Source organism: Cherax quadricarinatus, chromosome 60 (assembly GCF_038502225.1).
Source record: "Cherax quadricarinatus isolate ZL_2023a chromosome 60, ASM3850222v1, whole genome shotgun sequence".
NCBI classification, from domain to species: Eukaryota; Metazoa; Arthropoda; class Malacostraca; order Decapoda; family Parastacidae; genus Cherax; species Cherax quadricarinatus.
In genome coordinates this window covers 18,953,809-18,978,053 of record NC_091351.1, presented here as the reverse complement: position 1 = coordinate 18,978,053, position 24,245 = coordinate 18,953,809, and the positions used below count along the sequence as shown (strand labels likewise).

The window sequence follows — 24,245 nt, the reverse complement described above, 5'->3', positions numbered from 1 at the left end:
TGGAAGAAAATGCCAAACAGGACCTACAGTACTCAGGAGGAAAAGGCACTCCCAGGACACAGTGTCTCATCAGTCATTGCTGCATCTTCAATAAAGGTAAGTGTCATTTATTCTTCATTTAGTAGAGTAGTACATGCACAATATATACTGTGCATGTACTACTCTACTATTGTGCATGTATCCTTCTCTTTGTGTGTGGGAAAATGTATATTTCATGTGGTAAAATTTTTTTTTTCATACTTTTGGGTGTCTTGCACGGATTAATTTTATTTCCATTATTTCTTATGGGGAAAATTCATTCACATAACGATTATTTCGCATAACAATTACCCCTCTTGCACGGATTAAAATCGTTAACCGGGGGTCCACTGTATTCATGTTTTTTGTCGACTAGTACAGTGAAATTGGCCGAAAATGGGGCTCAAAGTGGGCAAAATCGCCGATGCGTAAACATCGCCGAGACCGCTAACTTTGCGAGAGCATAATTCCGTAAGTTTTCTATCAAATTTCAAACTTTTGGTGTCTTTATGATCGGGAAAAGATTCTCTATCTTTTCCTAAGAAAAAATAATTTTTTTTTTTTTTTAAATTTGGCCGACCCTGAGAACGAGTTTCGGAGAGGGCCTGTCGACCCTCAAAGGGTTAATACTTGACGTGCTGTTGGAGTGTGAGCAAAATAACATTTATGAAGGGATTCAGGGAAACCGGCAGGCTGGGCTTGAGTCCTGGAGATGGGAAGTACAGTGCCTGCACTCTGAAGGAGGGGTGTTAATGTTGCAGTTTAAAAACTGTAGTGTAAAGCACCATTCTGGCAAGACAGTGATGGAGTGAATGATGGTGAAAGTTTTTCTTTTTTCGGGCTACCCTGCCTTGGTGGGACTCGGCCAGTGTGTTAATAAAAAAAAAATATAATAAAACATTGTTAGGTGCAAAAGAAATCCACTACTGTGCAGTACATTTTGGGTGAACTTAATTTCTCTTGAGATGATATCATTACTCATTGCTTGGCTTGTTGTGTTAGTTACTGCTTGTGTGATTAACCTGCACAATAATGAGGTAGTCTTCACATTGATATTTTTAAGCACACATAATATTAATATTTTAAAAGGTCTTCTTTTTACTGATATCTTAAAAATTGCTGATAGATACTTTGGCACATCCTTAATTATTATTATTAGTAGTAGTACAGGTCCACATCCCTTTATCTGAAGCCCTTGGGGCCAGTAGTGTTTCGAATTTCAGAATTTTTTGAATTTTAGAATGAAGAGGGGGTCTAGGGCAGCACCCCATAATCAAACATAAACACTGCAGCAAAAACATGGGATAAATAAAAAGTGGGATAAATAAAGACTACAAATACTACTACGGTTTATTTATAGAGTAATATATTGATAAATGAAATAATGGGATAATTATAGACCAGGAACATGATTCTCAAGACGATTCTCAAGACTATTGACAGACGGCATATTTAAAGACTTCAAGTGTGATCTCTCTTATTAACATAGGTTTCTGCCTAAGCAATCTCTCTTTAACTGAGTAAATTGCCATAATCTCTTGCTCACTGATAAATGCATGTTGGTCAAAGCCAGCAATTAACTGATCACACATTTTCACCATATCTGTGGGAACTTTTTCACCTGTGTTCACAATGTCGTCATCATCATTACTGCTATTCTCATGCTTATTTGTATTTAACACCATTTCAACAATTTCACCATCACTCAAGGAATACACAACAGGTGCATAAGACACAACTGATACCTGCCACTCTGGTTGTCAGTGCTGGGTCATGCTGCCACGTGGCAGCATTGGAATTATGTAGAGATGACTGATGCTCCACATGCCACGAAAAAACTTCGGTTTTTGGAACTTTATGAATTTCAGAATTTCGGATAAAGGGATGTGGACCTGTAGTAGCATTTTTCTTTATTTTTTAGCACACTGTCTCCCATCGAGGCATGATGACCCACGAAAGAAGGAACACTTTCTTAAAGATTTTATTCTTTTTACATTTGGTAATTTATACAGGAGAAGGTTACTGACCCCTTGCTCCCGACATTATAGTCACCTCTTACAACATGCATGGCTTATGGAAGAAGGATTCTTTTCCAACTGACCAAGTTCCCCTCTTAACCTGGGGACTCACAACAGGAGGATTACTACGAATCTTCTTGTTCTCCTCCGTTAATCGCCGTATCTCCAGCTTAGCAACCCTAAGCTCTTCTTTCAGCTGCTGGTAAAGTTGCTCAAGAGAGGGTATCCTGGTTCAGATTCACAGAGAGCACACAAACAGGTCTTCACAGAGCTAAGTACACATCACCACTGAGCTAAGTACATGTCACCACAAATGATGTCATTGTCCAATAAATGTCCAAGTAGCCATTCTAATATGCAGTCATGAATGGGTTGACATTATCTGTACAATTATTACAATATTGCAGTAGTCTGCATAACAGTAATCTTCTAATTTTTTGTTTGAATAAAAATTCAAAATAGAAAGCAAGAGTACTATCAGAGGGGCCTGGAGACTTGACTGATGAACAAGGAAAATGTTATTTTAAAGCCAGGAATGTCTGCATTGTTCATTCTGGACCCTATTTTGAAATTGGCATATTTTTTAATTTGTGTGAAATTGGACAAATTGCAAATTTTTGACCACGTTATTAGGTAGTTGAAATCGGTAAATGGGCAGTTTTTTTGTACTCATTTGATAGAAAAAAATGTAGTTCTAAAGAAATATCTATGAGTTTTGTCAACTGAAACAATGGAATTAGCCGAAAATAGGGCTCAAAGTGGGCAAAATTGCCGATTCGTAAATATCGCCGAGGTCGCTAACTTTACGAGAGTGTAATTCCATAAGTTTTCCATAAAATTTCATTCTTTTGGTGTCATTACCATTGGGAAAAGATTCTCTATCATTTCATAAGAATTTTTTTTTTTTCCTCAAAAGTTTTTCGACACCAGGAGACACCTCAGGATTTGGGGATATGACAGTCAGAGGGTTAATATTTTGTGACACAGGGAGACAGTTTCAGAATTAGGGTTGCAACAGTCAAAGGGTTAAGGGTTAAGCTACTTTTGGTCCTGATACCAATGAAAATCATCTCTGTTTTAGTAGCATATCTTCTATCATATGATACCAAGAAATAACCAATAAAACCGTAAAAGTTATCTGAGAAAACACTACAGAGTCATTATTTTAAATCATACATATAATCACAGTTTTGATTTTCCCATCATGCACTGTGTGGAGCAGGATTTTTTTTATACTGTGTACACTCGCCACACAGACCCATTCACACATATCTAGGTGAAAATTTACTGCTTACAACTTATCTGAGTGAGATGAGCTCATGACATAGAATTATGTGAGTAACCCTGGCCTTAGTGATGTTGTTTTATGTGACAGTCACTGAAGGGGTTAATAATGAGTCAGAGCTTGATCTTCATGAATGATGCTACTGTATTTAAGTACATACAAAAATATATGCACTATATTGTACATTGTTGTATGTTTGTTGTTGGTATAATAATAGACATTTTGTTTTATCAATTTATTATTGTATTGCAAATATGTTTTCAGATTGTTGCCCAAGATCCTTAATGGAGGGATTGCTGGTATCGTGGGAGTAACATGTGTGTTTCCCCTTGACTTGGTAAAAACACGACTTCAGAATCAACAAATTGGCCCAAATGGTGAACGCATGTATAATTCAATGTAAGTTGTGCATGTTTTGAATGGTGCAACAGCTTTAACTGAAACATTATTTTATTTATTCCAATAAATTTTTGACCTTACAGCACTCAGACTTTTTTACTTTGAACATTTCAAATAAATCTACTAGTCTTTAGGTACAGTAAAGTTCTTTAAAGATCATTCCATTCACTGTTACTGTCCCATGTATAGAGCTGGGATCTGCATCTCGCCACACTTAAACCAGGAGCTTGAGATCAACCCTTGCAAATACAGTAGCAGTAATTGAAGGTATGGATCAACCAAACAAGTGTCAGGAGCTGGAGTGCAACATCTTGAACAAACTTAGCAGTTAGCAGTCAATCTAAATACTGGAGCTCAACCTCTTCAAGCTAGTTAGAAGAATATGACCCTTGTCTGTTTAGTGCTTTCTTTGATTATAATAATATATTAGAAGAATAGTGGAGCCTGGACTGAGCTGTAACTTAACACCCTCAATAGTCCTGTGAGCTAGAACTCGACCCTCTCAAGCATGGCTAAATTTTGAGGCCAATGGGAAGAAGCATTCACAAGATATTATTAAATATTGAATATTTTAGAACACAAAAGTTTTGATATACAGTGGACCCTCCATTTTCGTCGATCTCTGCTATCACCAATTTTAGTTTGGGCTGACTCTCTTCATTGATTTTTGGCTTCCGTTTTCGTCGATTACCTCCATTTTTGTCGATCATACAGAACCTGTCCAGTGCCCAGCGTGCAGGCAAAGCTGCCTCCCACATGCATTCTCAGCCAGAGTGGCGTTTCTTGGTGAGTGAACATATCCTGCCAGGTCATACGAAACATTTCATAATAATCCATTGTTTTTGGCACCTGTTTATTGTGTGTGACTGCTAAATGAGCCACCATGGGCCCAAAGAAAGCTTCTAGTGCCAGCCCTTTGGTAAAGAAAGTGAGAAACACGATATAATTCAAGGAAAAGTTTGTAGAAAAATACGAAAGTGGTAGTGATGGTGGTAGAGGTTGGTAGTGATGGTGGTAGAGGGTAGTAATGATGGTGGTAGAGGGTGGTAGTGATGGTGGTAGAAGGTGCCTTCTCAGTGATTCATCAATTCTACTAACTCCTCCAATATAGTTGGAGTTGCATAAGGCTACAGAAAACACCGCTGCCTCAGCTGCAGCCTTCACCACCATTATGGATGGCTTATGCACAGTGGCATTTATACACCCAACAACACAAAACCACTTGTGACATACATAATGACTTATTTTATTCATTCAAGAGTATATTCCATGTTTCTGTGATATTAATATTGTTATGTCATGTTGAACTGTGATAGATAAATAAGCTGTAGAGTTGATAGTAGTGTCATATTCTCCAACAATAAACTCGCCTCCCCTCCCTCACACCAACAAGAGTCTTCAATAAAGGTATGTGTGATGTTAAATGTTCATTTATACATTTTATTAGTGCTTTACATTATTTGTCATTCTTTTCAGCAAGTAAATCTATATTTAACCCTTTCAGGGTCCGTCCCGTAGATCTATGGCTTTACGTTCAGAGTCCAAACTGTAGATCTACGCCAAAATTCTAGCGGCATAAAATTTAGCGCGAGAAGGCTGGTAGGCCTACATCTGAGAGAATTGGTCTGGGTGGTCAAAGTGAACACCATAGAAAAAATCTGGACGCCCGCATGGCATTGTGGGAACGCTGGCAAAGTAGCTTTGTTCATTGTGCCTGGCGGCATGGAAGCTCTCACTCCCCACTCACTCTCTGGGCAAATTCTGACTCTCCTCTTCACAGCTTACAGTTCTAAGACTGATGGAAGTGGAGCTGAAGAGGAATTCTATGGTTTTGAACCATATGGTACCATTGTGCCATATGGTACAGTGGTGCCATGTCATACAGTGGTATCATATGGTACAATGGTACCATATAGTACATTGTGCCATATGGTACATTATACCATATGGTACAGGGTACAGGGACCCTAATGGAAATAAGCCTGACTGATTTTTTTGGGTTATCCTAGGTTCTCCAAACATATGCTGCTAAGTATGATATTCTATGTAACTTTATTTGTGTATAACTAAATAAACTTACTTATGATGCCACATGCACTTGAGTAAGTTTATTCAGGTGTACAGAAATACAATTACATAGATTATCATACATAGCAGCATACATATAAAATCCTAGGATAACCCAAAAAAGTCAGGGTGATTATCAAATGGTGTACAATACCGACAAATTGGTAGATAAGACACATAGGCAACATTTAGGCAACTTTATTCCGAAATGTTTCGCCTACACAGTAGGCTTCTTCAGTCGAGTACAGAAAGTAGGCAGGAGCAGTAGAGATGTGAAGACATTGTAATCAGTCCGTCACCCTTGAAGTTGTAGATTTGAGGTTGTCAGTCCCTCAGCCTGGAGAAGTTTTGTTCCAAAGTCAGGAACTAACTGAAGATCAAGCGACAGTGTTGAGACTTAAATACTGTCGGAAGGAGAGGTACAGAGTAGTAGTAGTAGTGAGAAAGTAGCCACTGGGAGGTCATGTCCCTCTCAGATCAAACAATTCTCACTTGAAAAAGTTGTCCAAGGTGTTTTCTTTTCTGTACCAAGATGCCATTGTGTTGCAGTGTCTGACAGATCAGATCAAACGATTCTCACTTTTTTTCCAGTGAGAATTGTTTGATCTGAGAGGGACATGACCTCCCAGTGGCTACATTCTCACTACTAATACTCTGCACCTCTCCTTCCGACAGTTTTTAAGTCTCAACACTGTCGCTTGATCTTCAGTTAGTTCCAGACTTTGGAACAGAACTTCTGCAGGCTGAGGGACTGACAACCGTACCCTGACAATGGTACCCTGTGCCATATGGTGCCCTGTGCCATATGGTACCCTGCACCATATGTTATCCTGTACTGCATGGTACCCTATACCATATAGTACAATGTACCATATGGTACCCTGTAACATATGATACCGTGTAACATATGATACCGTGTACCATATGGTCAGTAGGTGTTGGTGGCATGAGACACCAGCCAAGACTGAGTGAGTGGCGACGCAAGCTAGCTACTGACTCCATAGTTTTTGAGACAAAGTGCTTTGTCATCCACCTCAAGGAACACGTCAAGTTCCTGTACGCTTGTAAATATACGTATAATAGAACATTACTAATATACAACATTTTGCATATTTTTGTTGTAAACAACTATTGTAAACAAAATAATAATGAAAATATTAGTGTGCTTATTGTGTTGAATACAACAGTACCATATAGTACCATATGGTACAATGAACCATATGGTATCATTGTACTGTATGGTACAATGTACCGTATGGTATCATTGGACTGTATGGTACAATGTACCATATGGTACCATTGCATCATATGGTACCATAAGGTAGCATTGCACCACATGGTACCATTGTATCATATGGTACCATTGTATCATGGTACCATTGTACCATATGGTACCATTGTACCATATGGTACCATTGTATCATATGGTACCATTGTATCATGTGCCATTGTACCATATGGTACCATTGCATCATATGGTACAATAAGGTACCATTGCACCATATGGTACCATTGTATCATATGGTAACATTGTATCATATGGTACCATTGTACCAAATGGTACAATTGTATCATATAGTACCATTGTATCATGTGCCATTGTACCATATGGTACAATTGTATCATATAGTACCATTGTATCATGTGCCATTGTACCATATGGTACAATTGTATCATATGGTACCATTGCACCCTATGGCACCATTGTACCATATGGTACCATTGTATTCAACACAATAACGACACTAATATTTTCATCATTTTGTTTACAATAAACTTGTAAACAAGTTTTGTAAGCAATATAATGATAAACAAATTAGTGCAGTTATTGTGTTGAATACAATGAGTGTACACTTATACAATATACATTATACTGGTCTCACAGGCCACAAATGTTATTAGAAAAAGAAAAAAATTAGAAAAGAAAAGGAAAAAGTATAAAAACATAAAATAAAAAAATGGGATTTTGCGGAAGTCACTGATGTTGCCGCCTCCCGGTCATTTTGGGTCAACTTCCCCCTGCTGTATCTTGGTAAGTACTGATCAGAAAAAAATAGTTTTTTGTCTTATTACCTTCACAAAAATATACTCTTTAATTCTGTAAGTTTTTTTTTTTTCAAAATTTCTTGGACACTGGAGCACCACTTCAGATTTTGGCCTTGGACCCTGAAGGGGTTAAGCTAGGGAAGTGGCTAAGGAAGTGACCGCTGATAAGGACTTGGTACCTCGAGTCCTTATGGAGGGGATTCCCCTTCCAAACAATAGCCTCTCTTCCCTCTCCCTTCCTCCCTGTCTTCCAACCATCAACAACAGCCTTCAATAAAGGTAAGTGTCATGTGTAATGTTCATTCGTTTGTACATGTAAATCTATCTTTAAGGTAAAAAATATTTTGGGGTTGATACTTCTGGGTGTCTGAAATGGATTCACCCTTTCAGGGTCGAGAGGCCCTCTCCTAAACTTTTTCTTAGGGTCGAAAATTTTTCGGAAAAAAAAAAATTATTTTTTCTTATGAAAAGAGAGAGAATCTTTTCCTGATCATAATGACACCAAAAGTATGAAATTTGATGGAAAACTTACGGGATTATGCTCTCGTGAAGTTAGCGGTCTTGACGATGTTTATGCATAGGTGATTTTGCCCACTTTGAGCCCTATTTTCGGCCAATTCCAGTGTACTAGTCAACAAAAATCATAACTATTTCGCTAGAACTACATTTTTTCTATTGAATGAGTACAAGAAATCACCCATTTACCAATGTCAACTATCCAATAAAGTGGTCAAAAATTAGCAATTTTGCCAATTTCACACAAATTTCAAAAGATGCCAATTTCCAAATAGGGTCCAGAATAAACAAGACAGACATTCCTGGCACTAAAATAACATTTCCTCTGTTCATTAATCTCATCCCCAGGCCCCTCTTACATTTCTTTTGCTTTCCACTATGAATTTTTATTCTCACAAAAAATAAAAGATTTACTGTTATGCAGACTACTGCATTAGTGTAGAAATGGTATAAATAATATCAATGTACTTGTGAAAGAATATCAGACTCACTAGTTGACGTGTATTGGACGTGTGGCACGATTTGTTTACTTTTGAATTTTGGCAAAAATCGAACATTTCTGCTACTTTGAGCTCAATTTCAAGGTACTTTTCGTTGTGAAATCAGTCAAAATCATCTCAATTTTTGTAATATGTATTCCATTCTATAAAATGAGATAAGGAAAACTAGAATACAACCATAAATACCATACGAAAATACAGTGCAAAGTCGCTGTTTTAAACCAACAACACGGTCAAAGTTTTTTTCTCATTACGCACTTTGTGCTGCAGGATTTTTTTATACTACGCATACTGACCACATAAACCCATTCTTTTATATGTAGGCCTACCAGCTTTCTCTTGTTAGATTTGAAGGCGCTAGAATTTAGGCATACTAGTACGTCAATAACCCTGGTGCATAAGCTGTACTAGTACGTTAGAAACCCTGAAAGGGTTAATTCCATTTACATTATTTCTTATGGGGAAAATGGTTTCGGTTTTGGCCGATGGCTCTGGAACGAATTAAACACGAAAACCAAGGGTCCACTGTATATGCTCTTTGGCAACACAAACTCCGTTGCCAGATCTTGCCAGAGAAACCTTAGCAATAGTTTTATCAGCAGGTGTTAGCCTTGATGGATCTTCAGCTTCCTAACAAATCGAACACAAAGAGTAGTGGTCAACAGAGTTAAATCGGAGGCTGCCATAGTGAAGAGCTCTGTTCCACAAAGCACAGTACTCACCTCCATCTTATTCCTCATCCTCATATTAGACATAGACAGAGATATACACCACAGCACCGTATCATCCTTTGCGGATGATACTTGGATCTGCACGAGGCTGTCATCTGCTGAGGACGCGGTTAACCTCCAAGAAGACATAAACAAAGTTTTCCAGTGGTCAATGGAAAACAATATGATGTTCAATGAGGACAAATTCCAACTACTCCATTATGGAAAACTGGAGGAGATAAATAACTAGAACAGAGAGTACTACAAACTGGCCATACAATAGAGCGGAAAAATAATGTAAGGGACCTGGGAGTAGTAATGTCTGAGGATCTCACTTTCAAGGATCACAACAGTGCCACAATCACAAGTGCAAAGAAAATGATAGGATGGATAATGAGAACATTCAAAATGAGAGATGCCAAGCCAATAATGATGCTTTTCAAATCACTTGTTCTCTCTAGGCTGGAATACTGCTGTACATTAACATCTCCATTCAAAGCAGGTGAAATTGCAGATCTAGAGAGTGTACAGAGATCCTTTACTGCACGTATAAGTTCTGTCAAGCACCTTAACTACTGGGAACTCTTGGAAGCACTTGACTTGTACTCATTGGAATGCAGGAGAGAGATATATCATAATCTACGCTTGGAAAATCCTGGAAGGAATGGTCCCGAATCTGCACACAGAAATCACTCCCTATGAAAGTAAAAGACTGGGCAGGCGATGCAAAATACCCCCAATTAAAAGTAGGGGTGCCATTGGTACACTAAGAGAAAACACCATTAGTGTCCGGGGCCCAAGACTGTTCAACAGCCTCCCATCAAGCATTAGGGGAATTACCAATAAACCCCTGGCTGCCTTCAAGAGAGAGCTGGACAGATACCTAAAGTCAGTGCCGGATCAACCGGGCTGTGGCTCATACGTTGGACTGCGTGCGGCCAGCAGTAACAGCCTGGTTGATCAGGCCCTGATCCACCGGGAGGCCTGGTCATGGACCGGCCCGCAGGGGCGTTGATCCCCGGAATAACTTTCAGGTAAACTCCAGGTTGTGGTAATGGAATAAACTGCAATAAGCTGAACATAACACTTATTTGCTTTCTCACTCAGCATTCAAAGGCTACATTAAGTAACTTATAGTGTACATCACATCAAAAAGTTTTAAATTATTCTTTTGATTATTTTTTTTATTAATGTACAGTAGACTTTCACATTTTGCACATGTTACTTTCCTGTAGGATTTTTTTTATACTCTGTGCACTGACCACATAGACCCATTATTTCATATGTAGGCCTACCAGCTTTCTCTCATTAGATTTGAAGGCGCTAGAATTTAGGCATACTAGTACGTCAAAAACCCTGAGGCGTAAGCTGTACTAGTACGGCCGATACCCTGAAAGGGTTAAATAGTGTTGCAATGATTGGTGACAGCACTTGCGACACTTTTTTGTATATAAAGGGTGGTAAGGTATTTAAATCTCCTGTCTTGTTTTATAGTGTGTTGATAATAAGGGAGACTTCTGTTGGGTTAGTCGTAGCTAGGAACAGTGTGTTCGGGTAGTTGCCAGTGAGGTATTCATTGGGTGGGATATTTGAGCTTGGGATTTTATTGGCAAGGGTTTTTCCTATGGTGGAGAAGAAATCATTGAGTCTGTTTGCTGTTTCAGTTGGTGGAAGTTGGGGTTCATCTGGCTTTGTTAGTTCAATTGCGCCGTTTCGTGATATCTTTTTTGTTCCTAGAGTTTCTGATAGGGTTTTCCAGGTCTTTTTTATATCACCTTATAAGTTGGATAATCTGTTCTCATAATACAATTTTTTTGCCCTTCTTATCAGGCTGGTTAGGATTGACAAGTAATGTTTTGTTTGGTCTCTGGTTAGGTGACCCTTTTTTCTTTTTTTTTGAAAAGTTTCCAACCCTGAGAACAAGTTTAGGAGATGGCCTGCTGACCCTGAAAGGGTTAACTCCACACCTTCTCATAATTTCCACACCCCAAATTTTCTGCATAAAATTTACACCACACATTGCCCTTAGACAGGACATCTCCACTGCCTTCAACCATCTCCTTGCTGCACCATTTACAACCCAAGCTTCACACCCATATAAGAGTGTTGGTACTACTATACTTTCATACATTCCCTTCTTTGCTTCCATAGACAGCGTTTTTTGTCTCAACATATACCTCAATGCACTGCTCACCTTTTTTTCTTCATCAGTTCTATGATTAGCCTCATCCTTCATAAATCCATCCGCTGACATGTCAACTCCCAAATATCTGAAAACATTCACTTCTTCCATACTCCTCCTCTCCAATTTGATATCCAATTTTTCTTTATCTAAATCATTTGATACCCTCATCACCTTACTCTTTTCTATGTTCAATTTCAGCTTTCTACATTTTTTTTTTATTAACACACTGGCCGATTCCCACCAAGGTAGGGTGGCCCGAAAAAGAAAAACTTTCACCATCATTCACTCCATCACTGTCTTGCCAGAAGGGTGCTTTACACTACAGTTTTTAAACTGCAACATTAACACCCCTCCTTCAGAGTGCAGGCACTGTACTTCCCATCTCCAGGACTCAAGTCTGGCCTGCCGGTTTCCCTGAATCCCTTCATAAATGTTACTTTGCTCACACTCCAACAGCACGTCAAGTATTAAAAACCCTTTGTCTCCATTCACTCCTATCAAACACGCTCACGCATGCCTGCTGGAAGTCCAAGCCCCTCACACACAAAACCTCCTTTTCCCCCTCCCTCCAACCTTTCCTAGGCCGACCCCTACCCCGCCTTCCTTCCACTACAGACATACACTCGAAGTCATTCTGTTTCGCTCCATTCTCTGTACATGTCCGAACCACCTCAGCAACCCTTCCTCAGCCCTCTGGACAACAGTTTTGGTAATCTCACACCTCCTCCTAACTTCCAAACTACGAATTCTCTGCATTATATTCACACCACACATTGCCCTCAGACATGACATCACTGCCTCCAGCCTTCTCCTCACTGCAACATTCATCACCCATGCTTCACACCCATATAAGAGTGCTGGTAAGACTATACTCTCATACATTCCCCTCTTTGCCTCCAAGGACAAAGTTCTTTGTCTCCACAGACTCCTAAGTGCACCACTCACCCTTTTATTATTTTTTTTTTTATTATCACACTGGCCGATTCCCACCAAGGCAGGGTGGCCCGAAAAAGAAAAACTTTCACCATCATTCACTCCATCACTGTCTTGCCAGAAGGGTGCTTTACACTACAGTTTTTAAACTGCAACATTAACACCCCTCCTTCAGAGTGCAGGCACTGTACTTCCCATCTCCAGGACTCAAGTCCGGCCTGCCGGTTTCCCTGAACCCCTTCATAAATGTTACTTTGCTCATACTCCAACAGCACGTCAAGTATTAAAAACCATTTGTCTCCATTCACTCCTATCAAACACGCTCACGCATGCCTGCTGGAAGTCCAAGCCCCTCGCACACAAAACCTCCTTTACCCCCTCTCTCCAACCTTTCCTAGGCCGACCCCTACCCCGCCTTCCTTCCACTACAGACTGATACACTCTTGAAGTCATTCTGTTTCGCTCCATTCTCTCTACATGTCCGAACCACCTCAACAACCCTTCCTCAGCCCTCTGGACAACAGTTTTGGTAATCCCGCACCTCCTCCTAACTTCCAAACTACGAATTCTCTGCATTATATTCACACCACACATTGCTCTCAGACATGACATCTCCACTGCCTCCAGCCTTCTCCTCGCTGCAACATTCATCACCCATGCTTCACACCCATATAAGAGCGTTGGTAAAACTATACTCTCATACATTCCCCTCTTTGCCTCCAAGGACAAAGTTCTTCGTCTCCACAGACTCCTAAGTGCACCACTCTTTTTCCCTCATCAATTCTATGATTCACCTCATCTTTCATAGACCCATCCGCTGACACGTCCACTCCCAAATATCTGAATACATTCACCTCCTCCATACTCTCTCCCTCCAATCTGATATCCAATCTTTCATCACCTAATATTTTTGTTATCCTCATAACCTTACTCTTTCCTGTATTCACCTTTAATTTTCTTCTTTTGCACACCCTACCAAATTCATCCACCAATCTCTGCAACTTCTCTTCAGAATCTCCCAAGAGCACAGTGTCATCAGCAAAGAGCAGCTGTGACAACTCCCACTTTGTGTGTGATTCTTTATCTTTTAACTCCACGCCTCTTGCCAAGACCCTCGCATTTACTTCTCTTACAACCCCATCTATAAATATATTAAACAACCACGGTGACATCACACATCCTTGTCTAAGGCCTACTTTTACTGGGAAATAATTTCCCTCTTTCCTACATACTCTAACTTGAGCCTCACTATCCTCGTAAAAACTCTTCACTGCTTTCAGTAACCTACCTCCTACACCATACACTTGCAACATCTGCCACATTGCCCCCCTATCCACCCTGTCATACGCCTTTTCCAAATCCATAAATGCCACAAAGACCTCTTTAGCCTTATCTAAATACTGTTCACTTATATGTTTCACTGTAAACACCTGGTCCACACACCCCCTACCTTTCCTAAAGCCTCCTTGTTCATCTGCTATCCTATTCTCCGTCTTACTCTTAATTCTTTCAATAATAACTCTACCATACACTTTACCAGGTATACTCAGCAGACTTATCCCCCTATAATTTTTGCACTCTCTTTTATCCCCTTTGCCTTTATACAAAGGATCTATGCATGCTCTCTGCCAATCCCTAGGTACCTTACCCTCTTCCATACATTTATTAAATAATTGCACCAACCACTCCAAAACTATATCCCCACCTGCTTTTAACATTTCTATCTTTATCCCATCAATCCCGGCTGCCTTACCCCCTTTCATTTTACCTACTGCCTCACGAATTTCCCCCACACTCACAACTGGCTCTTCCTCACTCCTACAAGATGTTATTCCTCCTTCCCCTATACACGAAATCACAGCTTCCCTATCTTCATCAACATTTAACAATTCCTCAAAATATTCCCTCCATCTTCCCAATACCTCTAACTCTCCATTTAATAACTCTCCTCTCCTATTTTTAACTGACAAATCCATTTGTTCTCTAGGCTTTCTTAACTTGTTAATCTCACTCCAAAACTTTTTCTTATTTTCAACAAAATTTGTTGATAACATCTCACCCACTCTCTCATTTGCTCTCTTTTTACATTGCTTCACCACTCTCTTAACCTCTCTCTTTTTCTCCATATACTCTTCCCTCCTTGCATCACTTCTACTTTGTAAAAACTTCTCATATGCTAACTTTTTCTCCCTTACTACTCTCTTTACATCATCATTCCACCAATCGCTCCTCTTCCCTCCCGCACCCACTTTCCTGTAACCACAAACTTCTGCTGAACACTCTAACACTACATTTTTAAACCTACCCCATACCTCTTCGACCCCATTGCCTATGCTCTCATTAGCCCATCTATCCTCCAAGAGCTGTTTATATCTTACTCTAACTGCCTCCTCTTTTAGTTTATAAACCTTCACCTCTCTCTTCCCTGATGCTTCTATTCTCCTTGTATCCCATCTACCTTTTACTCTCAGTGTAGCTACAATTAGAAAGTGATCTGATATATCTGTGGCCCCTCTATAAAAATGTACATCCTGAAGTCTACTCAACAGTCTTTTATCTACCAATACATAATCCAACAAACTACTGTCATTTCGCCCTACATCATATCTTGTATACTTATTTATCCTCTTTTTCTTAAAATATGTATTACCTATAACTAAACCCCTTTCTGTACAAAGTTCAATCAAAGGGCTCCCATTATCATTTACACCTGGCACCCCAAACTTACCTACCACACCCTCTCTAAAAGTTTCTCCTACTTTAGCATTCAGGTCCCCTACCACAATTACTCTCTCACTTGGTTCAAAGGCTCCTATACATTCACTTAACATCTCCCAAAATCTCTCTCTCTCCTCTACATTCCTCTCTTCTCCAGGTGCATACACGCTTATTATGACCCACTTTTCGCATCCAACCTTTACTTTAATCCACATAATTCTTGAATTTACACATTCATATTCTCTTTTCTCCTTCCATAACTGATCATTTAACATTACTGCTACCCCTTCCTTTGCTCTAACTCTCTCAGATACTCCAGATTTAATCCCATTTATTTCCCCCCACTGAAACTCCCCTACCCCCTTCAGCTTTGTTTCGCTTAGGGCCAGGACATCCAACTTCTTTTCATTCATAACATCAGCAATCATCTGTTTCTTGTCATCCTCACTACATCCACGCACATTTAAGCATCCCAGTTTTATAAAGGTTTTCTTCTTCTCTTTTTTAGTAAATGTCTACAGGAGAAGGGGTTACTAGCCCATTGCTCCCGGCATTTTAGTCGCCTCATACGACACGCATGGCTTACGGAGGAAAGATTCTTTTCCACTTCCCCATGGACAATAGAAGAAATAAAGAAGAACAAGAGCTATTTAGAAAAAGGAGAAAAACCTAGATGTATGTATATATATATATGCATGTGCGTGTCTGTGAAGTGTGACCAAAGTGTAAGTAGGAGTAGCAAGATATCCCTGTTATCTAGCGTGTTTATGAGACAGAAAAAGAAACCAGCAATCCTACCATCATGCAAAACAGTTACAGGTTTCTGTTTCACAGTCATCTGGCAAGACGGTAGTACTTCCCTGGGTGGTTGCTGTCTACCAACCTACTACTCACCCTTTTCCCCTCATCAATTCTATGATTCACCTCATCTTTCATAGACCCGTCCTCTGACACATCCACTCCCAAATATCTGAATACATTCACCTCCTCTATACTCTCTCCCTCCAATCTGATATCCAATCTTTCATCACCTAATCTTTTTGTTACCCTCATAACCTTACTCTTTCCTGTATTCACTTTTAATTTTCTTCTTTTGCATGCCCTACCAAATTCATCCACCAACCTCTGCAACTTCTGTTCAGAATCTCCCAAGAGCAGTGTCATCAGTAAAGAGCAACTGTGACAACTCCCACTTTATGTGTGATTCTTTATCTTTTAACTTCACACCTCTTGCCAAGATCCTCGCATTTACTTCTCTTACAACCTCATCTATAAATACTATATTAAACAACCACGGTGACATCACACATCCTTGTCTAAGGCCTACTTTTACTGGGAAATAATCTCCCTCTTTCCTACATACATTTACACACACTAATTAATATTAATAGTAATTTATTATTATTATTATTATTATTATTATTATTATTATTATTATTATTAACCCTTTCACTGTCAAGACCCCTGCTCACAAACTTGCTCTCAGTGTTGTAGAATTTAAAAAAAATATATATATTTTTTTCTTGCAAAATGATAAGAGAATCTTTTTTCGATGGTAATGACACCAAAAGTATGAAATTTCATGGAAAACTTACGGAATCATATTCTCGTGAAGTTAGTGGTCTCGATGATATACAGTGGAAATCCAGTTTTCGCCTTTAATCCATTCCAGAAGGTCGGTCGAAAACTTATTTGTGCAAAAACTGAAGTAATATTTCCCATAAGAAATAATGTAAATCCAATTAATCCATTCCAAACACTCAAAAATATTAACAAAAAATACATTTTATAAAGAATAACTATAGTGTTACTTGCAGAAAGCAATGAGAAGTAAATATAAATGACTATGGAAATGGTTAAATGAACATTTAACATCACTTTTACCTTTATTGAAGACTCTCGTTGGCGTATGGAAGACGGCGAGGAGGGAAGAGGGAGGAGAGATTATTGTTTGGAAGGGAAATCCCCCTCTTTCAGGACTTCAGGTATCAAAGCCCTATCTGGGGTTACTTCCTTTCTTTGTCTTTTACTGGCACTAGAACCAGCTTAAGAGTCACTGGACCCCTGTCGCACAAAAAATCTGTCCAGAGAGGCCTGTTTCTGGTGTCTCTTTACGATTTGCCTAAAATAGGACACGGCATTGTCATTGAACATGTTGCAGAAACAGCTTGCAACAGCTTTGTTAGGGGGATATTTCTCCACAAACTTTGCACCTCACTCCACTTTGTACAAATGTCCTTAATCATTGAAGAAGGCACATTCTCCCCTTTCTCTTCCTCCTCCTCCTCATCTGAAGCAATTTCCTAAGCTAAGGTCTGTTGCTGTTCCAGATGAAGGTCTTGCAGCTCTTCAGTGGTTAGCTCTTTCCTGTGGTCATCGACCAACTCTTCCACATCCTGGCCACTCACCTCCAACCCCCATGGACTTCCCCAAAGACACAATAGAGTCCACAACAGGTATAGAGTTGTCAGAGTCAGCCTCAAACCCTTCAAAATCTTTCTAGAGGACACATTCTGGCCACAATTTTCATCCTGGAAGTCACTCCCTGCCAAGCCTTATCTATAAGGCTTATACAATTGTGGATATTGAAGTGATTCCTCCAGAACTCTCTTAGGGTCAGTTCAGTGTCTGAGGTCAGTTCAAAGCACCTTTGAAACATTGCTTTGGTGTAGAGTTTTTTGAAGTTCAAAATGACCTGCTGGTCCATGGTGGCTTATTTAACAGTCGCAAGCACAAAAAACAATGGATTATTACGAAATGTTTTGGATGAATGTGTGGAGTAATGCTCACTGAATGAGTAACAAAGGCAGACTGAGTCACGAACGTATGAGCGGCTGCGTCCCGTGGGCAGATGGACACTTCTGGTATGGACGATTTCTGAGCGGATGTATGAAAACGGGTAAAATTTCGCCGAAAAGTGGTCGAAAACTGAATTGTACGATAACCAGACCAGACGAAAACCGGGGTTCCACTGTATACACATTGGCGAATTCGCCCACTGTGTTCCCTATTTTCAGCCAATTCCATTGTTCCAGCCGACCAAACTCATAGCTATTTCACTAGAACTCCATTTGTTCTATCAGTTGAGTACAAGAAACCACCCATTTACCAATTTTAACTACAGAGTAAAGTGGTCAGAAATTGGCAATTTGGCCGATTTCACACAAAATTCAAAAGATGCCAATTTCATAATAGGGCCCAGAATAAACAATGCAGACATTCCTGGCACTAAAATAACATTTTCTCTGTTCATTAGTTATGTTTCCAGGACCCTCTTATGTTACTCTTGCTTTCCAGTTTGAATTCTTATTCACACACTTAATAGAAAATTTAATGTTATGCAGACTACGGCATTATTGTAATAATTGTATAAATGATGTTGAGCCTTTCGTGACTGCGCATTAGACTGGCTAGCTGGACACATATTGGATGGTGACATCATTTGTTTACTCTTGAACATCGGCAAAAATCGAACATTTCCACTACTTTGAGCTCAATTTCAAGGTACTTTTCATTGTGAAACCAATCAAAATCATCTCTATTTCCATAATATGTCTTCCATTCTATCAAATGAGACCAAGTAAACTAGAATACAACCATGAATACCATACAAAAATACACCTCAAAGTCGGCATTTTAAACCAAAAACAGGGTCTGAGTTTTTTTTCTCATGCACTGCATGCTGCAGGATTTTTTTTATACTGTGCACACTGACCACGCAGACCCATTCTCTCACATGTAGATCTACCAGCTTTCTCCCACTAGATTAGAAGCTGCTAGAATTTTGGCATATTAATACGGCACCAGCACTGGCTTGTAAGCCGTACTAATACAACACCGACAGTGAAAGGGTTAATTAATATTACTCTTTCTTTCTTTCAACACACCGGCCGTATCCCACCGAGGCGGGGTGGCCCAAAAGGAAAAACGTATGTTTCTCCTTTTACATTTAGTAATATATTTTAGTCTCATTTTAGTCGCCTCTTACAACACGCATGGCTTACAGAGGAAGAATTCTGTTCCAATTCCCCATGGAGATAAGAGGAAATAAACAAGAATAAGAACTAGAAAGAAAATAGACGAAAACCCAGAGGGGTGTGTATATATGTGAGGTGTCTCCTGGTGTACAGTATATATGTGAGGTGTCTCCTGGTGTTGCAAAATTCCCCCCCCCCCCCAAATTATTATGAAATGATAGAGAATCTTTTCCCAATTGTAATGAAACCGAAAGAATGAAATTTGATGAAAAACTGACGGAATTACGCTCTCGCGAAGTTAGCGACCTCGGCAATATTTACGAATCGGCGATTTCGCCCACTTTGAGCCCTATTTTTGGCTAATTTCATTGTTCCAGTCGACCAAACTCATAGCTATTTCTTTAGAACTCCATTTTTTCTATTGATTGAGTACAAGAAACTGCCCATTTACCAATTTCAACTACCCAATAACATGGTCAGAAATTTGCAATTTGGCCAATTTCACAAAAATTAAAAAATATGACAATTTCAAAGTAGGGTCCAGAATGAACAATGCAGACATTTCTGGCTCTAAAATAACATTTTCTTTGTTCATCAGTCATGTCTCCAGGCCCCTCTAATATTACTCTTGCTTTCTATTTTGAATTTTTATTCAAACAACAAATAGAAGATTTACTGTTACACAAACTACTGCAATATTTGTAATAATTGTATAAATAATGTCAACCCATTCATGACTGCATATTAGAATGGCTACTTGGACAGTTATTGGAAAATGACATCATTTGTTTACTTTTGAACATCGGCAAAAATCAAACAGTTCCCCTACTTGATATCCATTTCTTCTTTTCATAGTAAAACCAATCAAAATCACCTCTATTTCTATAATATGTTTTCCATTTTATCAATTGAGACCAAGAAAACGAGAATACAACCATAAATACTATACGAAAATAGACCACAAAGTCAACATTTTAATTAAAAAAAAACGGTCGGAGTTTTTTTTCCCCCATGATGAACTGCGTGCTGCAGGATTTTTTTTTATATGGTGCACACTGACCACACAGACCCATTGTCTCACATGTGGGCCTACCAGCTTTTTCCTGCTTGATTTGAAGCCGCTAGAATTTGAGTATATATACGTCAAAAACGGTGGCTCGTAAGACATATATATACATATATATACGACCAAGACAGTCAAAGGGTTAGAGGCCCATTTTTTAGAAGTGTAATGGGGTAGCTGTGGTGCCCTGGTGCCAGTCTGTTATACATCTTGATGGTCTTTCTAGGTTCAGTTTTTAGCACTTCTCCTGCTGTTACCACATCACTAGAACACTGTTGTGTCAACCTCCTCTACATAATATTTTCCACAATGTGGTACAGGTTGACCATCACTGATCCAGCATCATCAGGATCTGTAGGGTGCTGGATTAGTGATTTTGCCAGATTACAGAGTGGTTTGGTTAGAATACACTTAAACCTAACAGGAACATTTATGCATTGGCAATTTCACCCTCTTTACGCCCTATTTTTGACTCATTCCATTTTTTCAGTCTACCAAACGCATGGCTATTTCACTAGTATTCCTTCTATTATATTGATTGAGTACAAGAAACTGCCCATTTACCTATTTCAGCTACCCAATAAAGTGGTCAGAAATTGATAATTTGGCCTATTTCACACAAATTTCAAGAAATGCCAATTTAAAATAGGGTACAAAATAAACAAAGCAAACATTCCTAGCACTAAAATAACATTCTCTCTATTCATTAGTCATGTCTCCAGCCCCTCTTATATTATGCTTGCTTTCCATTTTGAATTTTTTTCACACAAAAAATAGATTTACTGTTATGCAGATTACTGCATTATTGTAATAATTGTATAAATAATGTCAGCCCATTTGTGACTGCTCATTATACTGGCCAGTTGGATACGTATTGGATGGTGATGTCATTTGTTTGCTCTTGAACATCAGCAAAAATTGAACCTTTCTGCTAATTTGAGCTTAATTTCAAGGTACTTTCTGTCATGAAACCAATAAAAATCATATCTATTTCTGTAATGTATCTTCTATTCTATCCAATGAGACCAAAGAAACGAGAATAGAACCATAAAAACCATACGAAAATACACTGTGAATTCGCTGTTTTACACCAAAAACACAGTCGCAGTTTTTTCTCATGCTCTGCATGCTGCAGGAATTTTTTTTATGTAGTGTACACTTACCACACAGACCTATTCTTTCATATATAGTGCCAAATTTAGCGGTCACAGCTTATGTGAGTGAGGTGAGTCATGGTGACCAACAGTGGCTTCACAGCTACCTTATCTTTTATGGACAATGTACAGTGTATGTGCTTTACACAACAAGAAGCATTTCTTTTATTTGTTGGAACCATAGTTAGGGCTAAAAGTGAGCAGGTTATAGCAATAAAAAAATAAGAAACTGCAATGACTTATGCAGCAAGTAACGCCACCAAACAGTAGCGGCAGGTTGGTGTGGCAACCCCGGAAATTTGAAATTATGCTAGCCAAAATTAGTGCTGGATTACTGATGGAACTGGATTACTGAGTGCCAGATTAGTGATGACAGACCTGTACTTGGTTGGCTTCATTGTCATCCTGAAAAGCCAAAAGTGTACAAACTGATTTTTTTTTTTATGTAATACACTTTGCTCCAACTGATTTCAAATTATAGTGGCAGCTCCATTGCTGTAGCCAGGCTCACTTTTACTTGCATCATTTGTTTGTTAAAATTATTATTTTCCTCTAACACGCTGTAAATCTGTCTATACTGTTCCTAGACTTATCTTGTTGTAGAAATAAAGTAAATTTACTCCAAAATATAATAATAAAAACTTGAGCTTTGACGAGCCCTTAACCTTAAACTGTCCAAACGTAGATCTACGTTTTCACTGCCAGTGCTCCGAATATTTTGATTTTTTTTTTTAAATTAAAGAGGGCAATTTCCCGTGTGTAATAAGACCAAAAAAAAATTTAGGATCAGTACTTATCGAGATATAAGACTGCGAAGTTGACACTGGATGCTCACCTGATGTCACCATGGAGTCTTGCCGCTTGAAGAAGTGTTGCCGATGTACCTTTTTTTCTCACTTTTATTTTAATTTATATAATTTTTATGTTTTGATAATTACAATTTATAATAGTTCTTGTGATTTCAAAGCCCAATCTTTGTTCTGACACACATTAGGTACTGAAATAGTACTCAAATAATCACAAACAATCCGACAGATGAACATTTTCACCTGCCTTGGTCATTTACTATTGTCTAGAAATATATACAGAGTATTTATAGGTCCCAGGAATGTTTTAGACATGCTAGAGTATATATGAAACTCCTTGAAGTGTGGTGTAAGATGAGTGTCACTCCATTGCTGACAGTGCAGCAGTGGAGTGACACTTGATGATCATGCACTGCTCCAGGGAACCCTGGCTTTATTTGTTTTTACTGTTACACATAAACATGTCTGTCTGTCTGTCAGTCTAACCCTGCATGTCTGTCTGTCTGTCAGTCTAGCCCTGCTTATCTGTCTTTCTGTCTGCCTGTGTGTCTTTGCCTTTCTGTCTGCCTGTATGTGTCTGTCTTTCTGTCTGCCTATGTGTGTCTGTCTTTCTGTCTGCCTGTGTGTCTGTGTCTTTCTGGATGCTTGTCTCTGTCTCAGAGAGCAGCTCAAGAACCAATAGGTATTACACATGATGCAGAGTTGTCACATCTGATTCCTGATCAAGTGAAAATGTGTATTACTTGCCAGTCATGCTTGTTATGCCTTATATCTACAGGCACAGTACAGTACAGTATAGCAGAGACAGAGATAGACAGCGTATAGACAGAGATAGAGACAGATACGGACAGAGAGACAGCCAACGTCAGTCAGCCAAACAGCCAGCCAGCCTTCTGAACATGTATTACATGTTCCAGAATCATTTCTCTTTACTTAGGGCATAGGTTATAGGACATTCTGGCAGGATGACACTACCAGTGATATAAAAAATGAAACGATGTTGCACAAATGTTGCGCATGGGTTATTATCATTGTTTTTGATATTCCCTCGACCACTTGCGGCCACATCCATCTCTAAGCCACTAAACTCTGAGTCAGCATCACTTTCCTCTTAAAAGAAGAGTGTTAATACATGACATCAGTGAATCCCTGGCATTTGCCATGCTATTTGCTCTCGCTGGCACTCAGTTGAATTGGTGCTCCTACAAGGTCCTAAGTGGTCCCAGATTCTTTTAATACTGTGCCAACCGAGGATTAAGACCCATTCTGTACTGACCAGGCATCTCAGGCCAATCGTGCCAAATTTGGAGGCAGGAAAAATGAAACACTGATCTACGTTCGGTGCACTAGCGGTAATAACGTAGATCTATGTTTGAACAGTTTAAGGGTTAAAAAAGTAATATGAGATAAACACTGGTTCATAACTACAAATATTTCAGTGGTGATGAGTAACTCATTTGAAATATAACAGTCATTGTTATTTATTGACATGGACCTGTACTGCACATGTTTGATATAGGTGTATGTATCACAGGCTTGATTGCTTCAAGAAAACTTACCATGTGGAAGGTTACTTTGGCATGTACCGAGGTTCGGGCGTCAACATTCTGCTAATAACACCAGAAAAGGCTATTAAGCTCACTGCCAATGATTTCTTCCGTCACCACTTGACTACAAAAGATGGGCAAGTACTCTCTCTTTTTTTAATACAATACTGATAATTACATTTAGCTTAAAAAACTGAGGAATTGTGTGGCCTTAATTAAGTCTTTTGTACTCATTAATTTGTCATGCTGAAGAGCTATAATTTTACTTGTATTGTTTATTTTTATATAATAATAGGTTGTATA

The 24,245-nt window shown here is 39.0% G+C and overlaps 1 protein-coding gene across 5 annotated transcripts in view; it reads left to right on the top strand.

The window, feature by feature from the left end:
* The window catches only part of LOC128702205 (mitochondrial glutamate carrier 1), a 205,336-nt gene that overhangs the window by 83,942 nt on the left and 97,149 nt on the right, over positions 1–24,245 (top strand). For all 5 annotated transcript variants that reach the window (XM_070098002.1, XM_070098006.1, XM_070098003.1 and 2 more), the window contains 2 exons: positions 3,586–3,720; positions 23,930–24,079. In XM_070098002.1, the coding sequence (XP_069954103.1) occupies positions 3,586–3,720; positions 23,930–24,079 (285 nt within the window). The remainder of the gene's footprint in view (positions 1–3,585; positions 3,721–23,929; positions 24,080–24,245) is intronic.